At 39.4% G+C, this 13,990-nt stretch overlaps 1 protein-coding gene across 3 annotated transcripts; it reads left to right on the top strand.

The window, feature by feature from the left end:
• alg14 (ALG14 UDP-N-acetylglucosaminyltransferase subunit) lies at positions 1-11,678 on the top strand. Of its 3 annotated transcripts, XM_038723664.1 has the most exons (5): positions 4-185; positions 611-762; positions 6,146-6,268; positions 7,617-7,653; positions 11,342-11,484. In XM_038723664.1, the coding sequence occupies exons 1-5, from the start codon at positions 41-43 to the stop codon at positions 11,350-11,352; spliced, it is 468 nt and encodes a 155-aa protein (XP_038579592.1). In that variant the 5' UTR covers positions 4-40; the 3' UTR covers positions 11,353-11,484. The 3 variants fall into 3 exon arrangements, with proteins under 3 accessions (XP_038579584.1, XP_038579592.1, XP_038579575.1); XM_038723647.1 differs by lacking the exon at positions 7,617-7,653 and having other exon boundaries at positions 7-185; positions 11,342-11,678; XM_038723656.1 differs by lacking the exons at positions 6,146-6,268; positions 7,617-7,653 and having other exon boundaries at positions 1-185; positions 11,342-11,678.
• Positions 11,679-13,990: the final 2,312 nt, after the last annotated feature.

Consider the following 13,990-nt stretch of genomic DNA (forward strand, 5'->3'; position numbering starts at 1 on the left):
GCCGCTTCTGGATTGGTCCTACAGAGCTGCCGTAACAGCCATGGTGTTCGTGGTTGAAATTATTTGTGCTATTTTACTTGTATGTTTGTTGTTTGTTATCCGGTTATATGTTGTTGTGAAGACTGGACCAAACTGTCGACATGGAACCAAAGGTCCGGTTGCTGTTCTCGTTGTTGCGGGATCAGGTAACGTTAATGACTTTAACTTACGCCCATGTAACGTTAAGTTTACCTCTGATGTGTGCTGTTCTCTGTGATGTAAGTTTACGTTAACTTACTCAGTCATATTAGAAAGACTTTATTAGGCATTATTTCATATTCTTGCGCACAATGGCGAACAAGCAGAACACGTTTTCAAGTAGCTTATTGCAATTAGCTGTCTTCCTTCGCTTCCACGCTAACAACGCGTATAATACGGGACTGTACAGAAATACTGGGGGGGTGAAGCGAAGCCTAATCATTAAATGCACCGACTTCACTAATACCTCATCTCACTCCAGACTAAACTGAAAAGTTGGCAGCCCTGATAGGAACTGGCTTATATCTCCCATGGTGTGTTACCTGCTGTGTTGATCACGTGTTACAGACAGTGTGCCTTGTGTGTTTTCCAGGTGGTCACACCACTGAGATCCTGCGGCTGATGGAGTGCCTGTCTGCAGTTTACACACCTCGACACTATGTTATCGCTGACACTGACATGATGAGTGAGGAGAAAATCTCCACCTTTGAAAGCTCTAAACGACACTCGGACTCTGAGCCACAGGTACGCGCTTGTGTAGATGTGGGTCTGGCTGGTGAGGTCATGTTCGCACCAGTGTCAAGGCACTGTTGAATTGTCCTCATCAATGTGTTTTATATCCAATTTGTTACAAATCTCAAACAGTTTTGTCACTTTAACTCCACACAGTGTTACCGGGAAAACATTTGTGGAGTTGCCAGGTTTTTGTATTTTCTGCAAAATAATAATAGCGATTTTCAAAGTACCCAAAGATGGTTAGAGGGAGGGAAAAAATGTAGTTGGTCAAAAAATGGAGGGGAGTGAAGGGAAGGAAGTTAACTGGGGGATGCAAGCTTGAAATTGTGGGTTTTGAGGGCCTGTTTGAATGATGCTCTGGGGTTTGCCTGTTGGATGTACTTGGGGAGGGCCCTCCAGAGGGTGTGTGGTAGCTGAAAAGGCCCTGTCACCGTAGGTCGGGAGCTTGGTCCTGGTGGTTTGTAGTTTTGTTGCGTCTTATTTATGGCTTTGTAGGTGGTGAGTATTAATTTGAAGTAGTTCTGTGTTTAACTGGGAGCCCGTTGGAGTTGAGGTTGTGAACGACAGGTGTGATGTGATCTTTGCGACGGGTGGAGGTGAGCATGTGGGCAGCGGAGTTCTGGACATATTGAAGTTTATTGGTGATTTTACATTTACTGATTTGGCAGACGCTTTTATCCAAAGCGACTTACATTTGAGGATCAACATACAATCATTTTTATTTTTATTTATAGAGTTTAAGTTTACAGAGACAGTGCACATTGATAAACATTTCTGTAAATGTGCCAGTTTAGCCAGCTTGGCTAATGTTCGACTGTAGTCCCTGGGCAGGTGTTATCACAACTACATAAAATACACTAAAACAGGAAGAACAGTACTTAAGTAAGTAACAAGATACCTTTCACAAGGACATGTAAAATACAAGGACAACAATTTAAAAAACATAAAAGATAAAACAAGCACTCTTCAGGTGTTTCAGAATAATTCACAGACTATGGTCACACACTTGATTGTCTTTTAACCATGATTTTAAATTCAGTTTAAATGAATAATACGTTTCACAATCTATAATACCAGTTGGCAGACCATTCCATGTGTGAGCTGCTCTCACTGAAAAGCTGACTGTCCAAAGGCAGTCCTCCTCATAGGCATTATACAGTCTCCTCTTGCTACAGACCGAGTGTGTCTATTATCAGTTGTTTTCTGCTTTATAAAAGCAGTAAGAGGGGGAGGAGCCAAGCCATGCAGAATCTTATAGATAAGACAAGCATCTGTAAATTTAATATAATTGTCCCAGCTCAGTAAATTATGATTGTTTAGACTGTGACAGTGGTGATGAGTATTTGGCTTTCTATCAAGCACCTTGGAAGCCTGGTGGTATACTAACTGCGCAGGTTTGAGTGTTGTACAGGAAGCTTGTGCCCAACTAGTCAAACAGTATGATAAATATGGCATAATCATAGCATTAAAATATACTGTTGCTCCCTTAGTAGTTAGACAGTTTCTGATATGACGAAAGTTTGACAGATTAAACTTAACTGCATTTATTACCTTCTTAATTTGTTTTTTAAATGTAAGATTAGAATCAATTATTACACCAAGATATTTAAAATCAGAAACCACTGTCAGCTTTTCCCCAGTAATATAAATATTGGGTGTGAGATCATCAACAGACCTCTTTGTGAAGGACATACAAGCCGTTTTCTTTATGTTTAAATGAAGACAGGAGTTATTAAGCCACTGTGTGACATCGGCCATCACTGCTGGAAGCTTACATGCAGCTTGCTGTTTGTTTGTCGCGTGAACATAAATGACAGTATCATCTGCGTACATTTGAATTTCAGACTCATTGCATACAGTGGGTAGGTCATTTATGTAAAGGCTAAACAACAGGGGCCCCAGAATTGATCCCTGAGGTACACCAATACCACACTTGAGGGCTGATGACACCTCATCATTTATCTTGACCTGCTGTGCTCTGCCTTCAAGATATGATTGCATCCATTTAATACTATTTGGGGAGAAGTTACACAATGAGAGCTTTGCAAGTAGGACATCATGATCCACAGTGTCAAAGGCTTTCTTTAGGTCTAGGAATATGGCCCCAACAACTCCCCCTTTATCTAGTTTAGATCTCACATTCTCAAGAAAAAAGCAGTTTGCAGTTTCCGTTGAATGATTTGATCTAAAGCCAAACTGCATAGGATGCAATCTGAAAGGGCTGTTGTTAAGGTGGCTAGTAAGTTGTTGTGCTACATACCTTTCAATTACCTTTGACACTGTAGGTACTATACTAATTGGTCTATAATTGCAGACCTCTGATGGATCACCTGCTTTGTGAATTGGTGTTATTATAGCTGTCTTCCATGCTTTTGGAAAGACCCCTTCATTAATGGATATATTGATTGCATTTGTTAGTGGGCCAGATAAGCACTCATTAAACATTTTCAGGAACATTGTGTCCAGTCCATATACATCTTTGGCTTTAGAACTCTTCAGGGAATTTATAATCATTCTTACTTTAATTTCAGTAATTTCCTGAATCTCAAATACAGATTTATTATAATTTATAGGCATCATGCTTATTAGATTGGTGAAGGGATTCTGGATCAGTGTCTGTACAGATTCAACAAAATATGAATTAAGAGTTGCTGCTATTTCAGCTTCATCCTGTGTCATACTGCCATTCACACAGATTTCAAGGCGCTTTTCGTTACCATTATGATGTTTACCTGTCAACCTCTTTATGTTCTCCCAAATCAATTTAGTATTTCCTTTTGCTTGGTCAATAACATGAATTAAAAATATAGCTTTTGCTTTCCTAATCTCTCTTGTTACTTTATTTCTTAGTCCCACAAATTTAAATCTATCTGTTACTAATTTAGATTTTAGGGCAGCTTTCAGTGCCGCATCACGTTCTCTCATCAATTTATGTATATCACCACTTAACCATGGAAGAGCGCTTTTTTGTCTGCAGCCAGGTATATTTTTCCTTAAAAAGGTATTCATTATACATTGAATTGTAGAGAGAAAAATCTGACAGTCAGAGTAAGGGCACCTCCGTTGCATTTATCTTCCCAATTTATGTTAAAATCCCCCATTAAAATAACCTCTTTGTCAAAATTACATTCTTTTAATATATTAGTTTAACTGTTCAAAAAAAAGCTACTTTGGAAGAGGGTGGTCTATACAGACCAACAAGGGTAAAATACATTTGTGGAGACAGTGTAATATTAAGACCATACATTATCACATCGCCACTGGATTTGATGCCATCATCAACAGAGCATCAAATACAGCACAACATCTACAACTGACAATATATGTTAATAAAAGCAGCAATAAATGCTAGTAAGCGCTAATGGTACATCAATGGGGTAAATACTAAAGAAAGAAATTAGAGTTCACAAAAAGTGCAATCAATACAAGATAATTGTAGGGGATAGAAGAAGAAGAGCACAGGAAGTGCATGTTAGATGTTAGGAGATAGAGATGTTATTTTGTCTGGTGAACCATAAAGGATGCTGTTGCAGTAAGCGAGTCTGGAAGTAATGAGGGCATGGATGAGTAATTCTGCAGCAGCAAAGGACAGGGTGGGCAGGGTTCAGATTTGTTTAGTTGTTCAGTTTAGTTTGAGAAAGTTCTGTTGCAACCATGACTTTATCAGTACCAGTTAGTTTGCCGGTAGTAGTTGGGGATGTCAGGTTCAAATCTAAGTTTCTTTTTAGTATGAGGGTAATGGCAGAAAGCTTGGGTCAGGGGACAAGGCCAATGGACAAGGAGTAGTGAATTACATTGGTAATGAGTGGGGAGAGTGTGGGGAGGCAAGTCTTTACTAGAGAGGAGGGGATAGGGTCAAGGGTATAGTTTAATGACTTTATGCTTGCAACTATGGTTACAGGATTTCACTAAAGGATGTGAGTGAGTGGCTTGGAAGTAGTGGGGGGTTGGGTTGAGGGTCGGGGAGTGTGGTGAAAGAAGAAGTAGCCAGGTGATTGTGTATTGTGTCAATTTTGGTTTGGAAACAGAGATAGAAATGAATAGAATTTGCTGCTGGTGGGCTATTTTAATGAAAATTGAAACTGATGATATGGCAACCCACTGTACGCATAGTAAGTTAGCTGCAGCACTGACAGTAGTAGCCTTACGTAGTGTGTGAGCAGTGATGAATAAACGTCGGTTTGAAGCAGTTAGTATTATACTTTAAACGCTTCAAACATTGAAGAATTAAAAACATCAATCAGTCTGATATTATATATAAATTATAGGTCATTTCATTTTATCAAACGACTGCTAAAATATAATTAAAATGGTTTAGTCAAAATGCCCCGACAAAGCAAATTAGGGTGTCCTAAATTCAAAAGTGTACTAAAGCAAAAGTAGAGAAGCATCATCAACAAAATGTGCTTAAAGTATCAAAAGTAAAAGTACTTGGTCCCTAGTCACTGATTTAAAATTATCAATATTTTACTGTTGTAGTTGCTCTAGGAGCTCCTATTTCAACTACTTTATGTAGTTAGGTAGTTTAGTCCAGAATATCAGATGAGGTTTGAAAATATTTTAAAATAGACAGTTGGTTGAAACAAAGAGGCACATTACCTGCAGGTTATTTAGATTTTATATCAACTTATTTTCTTGAAACATTTATTGTAAACAGTTTTTTAATTATTCATTTTGGCTTGAATTTATGTTATAAAATATCAGTTTAAAATCAGAGAAAAATTAATATGACGCAACTCTGTTTTAAATAAGTTATATAAATACAAATTGAATGAAGTCAGTGTTTTGTAAACATGGGCTGCTCGTGTATGTGTTTTTAAATATGTTCAGGGAACCATTTTATAATTGATCTGTATTAAAGTGTGTACATGAGCAGTGCACATATTGGCCATCCCACAAAAAAAATCCTTACTGAAGTTGTCTGGGTTGGCTGATGAAAGGAGTGATATAAACTGTTAAGACTGTCTGGTGCAGTGTTGGCATTCAACAGCAGGTGGTGTGAGTACACCTCTCATCTGTGCTTCTCTAAAGTTGAAGTACAACACACCTGATTCCTACCTTGTACTTATTTGAATATCAGTGAGGAATAACTTTAATGACAATGAATATACAGTATACTATACAATTATTTGTATAAGTAAGATTTAACCGCAGACCAGTTGTATGTTGGTGAACCAAACTTTTATTGTTATGTGGCAGCGGTAAAAGTGTAGACTCATTGGAAAAGTCTACCACTGACCTGTTCACGTGCTGGTGAGAGGCAGTGAAATCTGAGAGATGAGCCAGTTTTATCCAAGTACAACAACTTGTTTTATGATGAATCTTTATTTTTTGCAATACAAATGGGGATGTCTCTGAGCGCCTCTGATGAACATGTGCCCTTGTTCCCCAGTTCAACATATATCGGATACCACGGAGCCGTGAGGTGCATCAGTCATGGAGTTTCTCTGTTATCAGCACCCTGAACGCGCTGCGGTATTCTATCCCTCTGGTCTTCAGACTCAGACCTGACGTGGTGAGTGAACCCAGAGACCAGTCAGTAGCTGTTCTCACACAGCAACATACCTCTGTACACACTGTACTACATACCAGGCAGGGAGGATTCAGTGAAAATATGTTGCGTTATGGGAAATGCAACATCCAATGTTTTTAGAGTTTGATACATACTAAAAACTAAGATTATCTAATGCCGTTTTTCCATTACCAGCTCAACTCACCTCGACTCTGTTTGGCCTTGCTCCGTTTTCCATTGCACATAGTACCCCTCAATGTAGCTGGTCGTCATAGTGACGCCACACACAACTGCCTCGACGTAATGTTCAATGCGACACACACACCAGCGACCCACAAACAGCTGTCTCTTGATTTAAGTTAAAAAGTTTCAGCATTCTTCAGAATGTAAAGACAGATAAGCGGTATGAAAACCTTCCAGCTGTGTTTTCCTCTGCCGTTGTTGCTGCAGCGGTCTGTGTGACGGCGGGAGCAGAGGGCTCTGTAAGCGGGCGGCTGGCCCGGCCTCGCGAGCTCCTCCCGCGTGTTGCTGCAGGCTTCCCCCGCAGCCACTTGCGGAGCTCCTCAACTCCAAAAACGTTCAAGCACATTTTTGTTCCGCCATCACTTCTCGTAAAACTGTCAATATTCAAAATCTACACAGCTGATTTCTCACCTCAAAACTTCTCAGAAGTGGATTTAGTGATGAAATAACGTGTGAAAACTGTAAAATATGAAACTTTCTGTTGCTGGCCTCTGTCTGGCGCGCAATGATGACGCAGTAAACAGTGACGATTCTCTCTGACCAATCAGTAGTCTGCCGTGTTTTCACGTCAAGTTTTAGTATCGCCTCAGCTCGCTTGGAACCTCGACGGAGGTGATATGGAAAAAAAATTACCTGGAAGCAGGTACAGGTACAACTTTTCCACAATGGAAAACCAAACAAAGGCGAGTCAAGTCAAGCTGGTACCTTGCAGTGGAAAAGGGGCTTAAGGATATCTCGGCCTCTACAACTTTTTTTTTTTTAAACCTTTCACTTGTAAGACCACCATCTTTTATAGAAGTACAGGACCAAACTGCCCTTAGTACCCATTTATAGATTCACTCTGGAGGAGCACAAACCCATCTAACTCCATCCTGCACAGAGCTGATATTTAACATAACCAGATCAGGCCCATGACTTACACAACCTCTGTGTCATTAATACATTGACTTATGTACGTTCTCATTTCTAAAAGATAATGAACTACAGAAGAGGGCTAGGGTCACATGTGGAGTCAGAAGTCATAACTCAGATACAGTTTTTACATGTGACCCTAACCCTCCTCTGTATTTAGCAACTTCTAATTTTGTTATTCCATTCAAACCGACAGAGAAGTAGACTGATGTTCGGTTACCAGGCGAACCCTGGTAAGTACAGTTCGTTTGGTCTGATGTGAAAGCTGTCAGTCGAACTCTGGTGCAGACCAAACAACCGCACAGAGACCACCTGGTTTCAAGTGGAAACAATATGTGATTTTATTTCAAAAGCTAAACTACTTATAAATCTATCAGCTGATCATGGAATGTGCTCAAAGAATGATGTTGTAATTGATTTGTATAAGCCATGTATATATTTATGAATATCATTTGGTAGCCACATGCACGTTAGCGGGATATTCTCCCTCATTAATAGCTGTTAAAAGTTGTTGTGCTTGTAGTCTGTGTTCTTCGTCAGTTTATTAAGTCCATCCAAGTGTGTGACAGCGATCCCACTGTAATAAGCCCTGAATCATTACTGTACAAAGTGACATGTCATTATTCATAACATGCGGTTGATTTACAGTCTAATAATGCTTGTATCAGTTATTGCTCTGTGAGCTTTTTGTGACACCAAAGAACACAAATATACATCAGAAGCATTAAAGTGCCTCTTAAACTGTCAGTCACCAGAATTAGATTACTGTCCTATCAATGAGTCACCTGTCAGTCTGTATAACTTCATGTTTAGTCATCTTGGTCATTTATAAAAAGTCAGTGTGAACAGGAACTGGACCAGAACTAAAATGCAACAGTGCATCATTGCAGTGCTGTATTATGACAAATAAACAACTATGTACCTTGTATACATTGTTATAAAAATATATATTGAGAAACTGCTTATGGATCCATAACATTTTTGATATTATCTAGTGGATTTAATACGTGACAAAGATGTCATCACAGTGATGCAATAATCTTATAAAAATCCAAAATTGCAACTAAGCAGTCCTTCTAATTGAGTCTGAACATTTCCCACTATGTCTGTCTCTCAACTCATTTGATTGGACTATGGGGGGGGGGGGGGTATGACATCATGCACTTTCTGTGCCGTCAGAGGGCTCCTTCGAAAACGCAAGGCACTGCAGGCGCCCAAAACGTGAGGAAACAGCGCACAGTACGCTCACTACCAATAGAATACAATTAAAAACAGGTGCCTCTCACTGCGAAAAATGTGTTCTGTCTCATCCGGTCATTAGTGTGAAATACTGAAATAATAATAAGTAATGGACGAATTATTGACAATTATTCATGTTTGTTGTGTGGCATTGTTCTGGACCTCTGACCTCAACCTTTTTTGTGAAAGTGGATCATATTTTATAGAGAAATCTTCCCTCTTATGTCCTCCGGTTGCTCTGCCTCAGTTTGCAGGGATTAATGGTGTATTGGGCTGACTGGGAACTTGGAGCACTAGGAGGTTATTGGTGTTTCTAGCACAGGAACTTCGGACCGCCAGAGTCTTCAGTCCTGGGGCGGTTAATGGAACTGGGCTAAGCTAATAAGACCGCTAGCTTCATGGCTAACTGAGCTGACGGCAGCTACAGTTGGCAGCAGTTAGCGGTTACTTTTAAAGCTCTTCTCCATCAGCAAAATTTGGATCTGATGAAGGTTTTAATGTGTGTGTTGTGCTGCACCACAATTTGTCTCTTGAAGGACATTAAAGTTTTCTAAGATCTATGTTCTAGCAGGTTAATCAGATCCACCTCAAGACCTTCACAATACTAAATTGCAAATCTTTTGTGTTTTCATAAAATGCCGTTGCCATGGCAAGACAGACAATTTGCTCATTTCACCATTAAGAAGCTGTTGTAGCTCGACTGCTGTGGCTCCCCCAAATTTCACGTGCTTGATAAAAGTCCAGTCCTATAAGCTAATATTAAGTATTAGTCATAGCCATACCTGTCAACATTGGGATTTGAAAATAAGGGAAATAAAAATAAAAATTTATGCAAAATGCAAAATTACAAGCACTGTAACAACCTACTTGCTGTGGGCACATTTTAAGTGTAGTGATATAAAACAACCTATAGAGCTTCTTTTCTTATTTTAATAAAAGAACATAACTGTGCTGTTGTCACAGCAGTACTGTCCCTGTCTTTGCCATGCATATGCACACATGTACCTGTTAGAATCCAGGTTGAGTGTACACATGGCCATGAAATCAGGTTTCTCCAGCAGAAATGTAGTTTACTGGGTTTCTCATATTTATGGGGTAAAAAAGTGAAAACTGAAAATTTTCTGCTGACAGTAACCAGATTGTGTAAGTGTAGGTAAAACCAGTGCTTGGAAATGTCTGGGTGGGGAAAATAAATAATAATAAATTTCCATCTCCAGAGTTGTATTTTCTGTAGCCAGAGGGAGCGATGTGGGGAAGTCTGCTGATGTTTATAGCAGACCTGAAGATTTATTTTAGTTTTATTGACTGCACAGCAATAATTTGTAAGCAGCTACTTTTTATAGGTTAACAAGGTTTGTAATACTGATGCTTACAGCTGCTGCTACATGGACCATTTCTTGTTTTGTGTGTAAAGTTCTGTCTGCTTTGTGAGTGCAGAGTGCAGGGCAGCCAGCTCCACAGTGCAGTTACTGTGTCTGCACTGAGGAGCTGGATGAGGACTCCAGTCTCCAGAGCAGCTCTGTCTGGTTTCCTGTTAAACCGTAATTCCCTCGGCTTCCATCAGCCATGAGGCCACGTTTTCATTTCAGTCCCCTTCGACTCTGTCTCTGAGTAACACTGAGCTGCCTTCACTCCTGTCACTGAGTCACACAAATAATGCAAGTTTCTGCTCTCCTTGTGTTTTTTTTTTTAATCTTCACACTATGTATTCACCACATTCCCTCACTCTGATGAACAGTTTCTACTACAGAACTCTCCAAATCCCAAGATCTCAAAAACAAACACGCAGAACAAGTCCCTGTGCTATCCTCTAACTATAGCCCTTTTGTCTAAAATGAATCAATTTCTAGCTGTAACCCTCACCACAGGTTGTGGACAAACTGTTTAGCAGCCACAGATAGAGGGAGAGGTCTGAGGAGGTGAACATATCCACTGTTTCACAGGAAAAAAGTTAAAGTTTGAGCTGCAAGTCACTGTTCAACAGAAATGTTTTATACAGAAGTCAGTTTATTTTCATACAGATAGAAAGTCATGGATTTTGATAGTTGATATTTTTACCTATAGTTGTTTTTGTATAGTAAAAATAACACCAATTGTAATACACTGTGATGCAACAGTTACCCTAATTCATACTAGAAATCTGCAAAAGTAATAAATTGTGAATCAGTGATTTCTGAACTAGGAAAATAAGTGAAAAGTTTGCAGGGTTTTCTGTATCTCTGAAAAAACATTTTAAATTGTGTGTGTATTTGGCCAATCTCACATATTTCTCACATGCACTCTACTGTTCTTTGGTCAGTTTTCTACAGTGGCTCAGACAGCCCAGCACAGTGCAACTGGAGGCAACTGGGTAAAAGTAAGAAAAGGATGTTCACCCATCATTGTAATAGGGGGAAAAAATGGATTTCTGGATGGAAAAACATCAGTCTGCTCTTTGTACTGGAGACACAGGGATTAAACAGATATTGATCTTAAGACAGCAAACACATATCACCCTAAACTTTAATGAGTTTCTGTTGTGTGACCTGAGAGTTGTCACAGATGTCCTGCACAGCCCCTGCTGGACACTGCTTTCTGTGTAGCTTATGAAAAACAGAGTATGCGTCACTTCCTGGAAATGTTCTCATCACCTACCTTTGTGTGTGTGTGTGTGTGTGTGTGTGTGTGTGTGTGTTATTTCAGGTGCTGTGTAACGGCCCAGGGACCTGTGTCCCGCTGTGTGTGGGAGGACTCCTTCTTGGAATTCTGGGAATGAAGAAAGTTCTTATAGTTTATGTTGAAAGCATTTGCCGGGTGCAGACACTGTCGCTCACGGGGAAGATCCTGTACCCGATATCAGACTATTTCTTTGTGCAGTGGTCCTGTCTGAGGGACAAATACCCCAAATCCATTTTCTTTGGAAGAATCGTATGAACACATCTGTTACACATAGGCACAAAATGAACACCAATGTAGGATCAAATATGTTGTAATGCTTGTTATAATGCTCATGAATAAATGCTCTATTTTGTATCAGTGAGTTATCGTTATATCATTTAACAGTTCTGTAGGTGTGATACATACCTCATACAGAGTAGTTGTTAGATGTAAAAACATTAGCTTCTATAATGTAAAAAATTACCATCTTCAAAAGAAGAAAATATAATAGATTTACTCTGCACTGACAGGTTTGTTTCTGCTCCAATAAGATTAAAGGAAAAGTTGAAGACCTGAAAATGAAATTACAGTGTACACTACTTACGTAGTTTACACCATCAAAGTCTATTGTTAATTTCAAAAGACACCTTAATCTCTAAAAAGCTGTGTTCAAATACTTGTCAGTGTGATACTTTTGTGTTCCCATTATCTGTGTGTCCAACTATATGGTCCACAGCCAGCTTCTCAACAACTGATTAGCCAAATTGCCATGACATAACTATACCGTATCTATTCCTAGGTCTCAGAAGATGAATCATTTAGTTTTTTGGTGAACCCCTGACTTTTAGTTTTACACTCATACACTAGAGGAATCTAAATCTAATGGGCTGATTTCCTACATGCTCCCCAGAGGACAAATCTATGTATGTCTTAAAGGTTCAGTGTGTAATATTTAGGAGGATCTATTGACTGAAATGCAATATAATATCCTTAAGTATGTTTTCAGTGGTGTATAAGAACCTTACATAATGAACCGTTATGTTTTTATTACCTCAGAATGAGCCATTACTACACCGCGGGCCCTCTTACATCGAAGTCTCCATGTTGCGCCGTCATGTTTCTACAGTAGCCCAAACAAACAAATGGCTCTACTATTACTTGGTATTGGATTGTGTAGGAATTAAGTGGTATCGCACATCACTACTGCAGTCATGTAATACTAGGATGGAAGGTTTGTTTGCAGCACTGTTGACATTTAGGCTACACCCACATTACTACGTTTTTGTTTTAAAACAGTTTTAACCGGCAATGAGGTGAACTATTACTGAAAGTAACACAGGAGTACAAACGCACTTTAAAAACATTTATTGGAAGTTTTATTCTTTTACGTTTTAATTTACAGCTATAAACGTTGAAATGCATATTGTGGTAGGCTGTATATTAACTTATTGGGAGAAAACTGGTAGATGTAAAATCAGACGTTGAGCACCGCTATATTGCGAATATATCGAATCAGGCTCTGCCCGTCGAAGCATCAAATCTTCGACTATTCAGGGTCAGCCCTTGGCCCCGCCAATAGACTCACAGACAAAACCAAACACTAAGACAGAAAGAGGGAAGAGAAATAACACAAGAATACACAAGATACTAAACAGTAACGCACTGTTACAGCCATAAAACAAGTTTTCCTTTAATCCAAAACAAAACTGTATTATCATTCTCTCTTTGTTGCATTATACAGCCAACGTGGTAGTATACCATAATACAGGCATGTAACAGTATTTTAATCTAATGTGAAAAATACAGATCCACAGTAACAGCATGAGTGATAGCACTGTAGTAGAAAACCCCTTTATATATTAGGGATAACTACACATAGTCTGGCTGAATAATTACCTGCAGTAGTCAATGCTATAAATCTTGTAATTAAATATTTTGTTCCTTAGAGTAGCCATATACCTCACTGGTAACAGATTAGCCCAAATCAGTTGGTCTTCACTTTCAGCCAGCTCTCCTGGCAGACATATATGATAATCATCAGTCATTTTTTTCAGAGCATATTGCTGACCCTTTTACACATGATAAAAAACCCAGTAACACCCACTAACACCTGGCTTTTGTCTTCAGTGTGAAATGTTACAATCAGCATTAATTAGCATTCTCTCCAAATGACTAGTAGTGGTAGTCCGTAGTCATTCATCTGTTTCTATCTGCTGAGGTCTGTAAATGTCGATAAACATCTATAACTACCACCAGATGCCAACACTGACAAGCGCTGCAGCTGTAACCAATGCACACTTTCTCTCTCTCTTCTCTCACTTGGGTGGCTGTGGCTAAGGGGGTAGTGCGGGTTTCCTACTCATTGGAAGGTCTGTGTTTCCATTCCTTCAGTCTGCACGTCGAGGTGTCCTTGGGTAAGATACTGAACCCCAAATGGCTGTGTGAATGTTTCTGATGAGCAGAGTTGGCACCTTAGCCTTTGCCATCAGTGTGTGAGTGGGGTGAATGCGACGTGTAATTTGCTTTGAGTGGTACTGTACAAGAACATTGCAGGCATTGTGAGTAGTGTGGAGTAACGATCTGCTGCTTGGACAGAGGACCCAGTAATGATGTCATATTACAAGGGCTTTAATAATGATGTAGGCCTACAGTAAATAGATTGTTAGCTATCTGCTAACAATCAAGCAATATGAA

Source organism: Micropterus salmoides, unplaced genomic scaffold (assembly GCF_014851395.1).
Source record: "Micropterus salmoides isolate LMB-PRFRI ecotype aquatic unplaced genomic scaffold, ASM1485139v1 Ms_hic_scaffold_1, whole genome shotgun sequence".
Classification (NCBI taxonomy): Eukaryota; Metazoa; Chordata; class Actinopteri; order Centrarchiformes; family Centrarchidae; genus Micropterus; species Micropterus salmoides.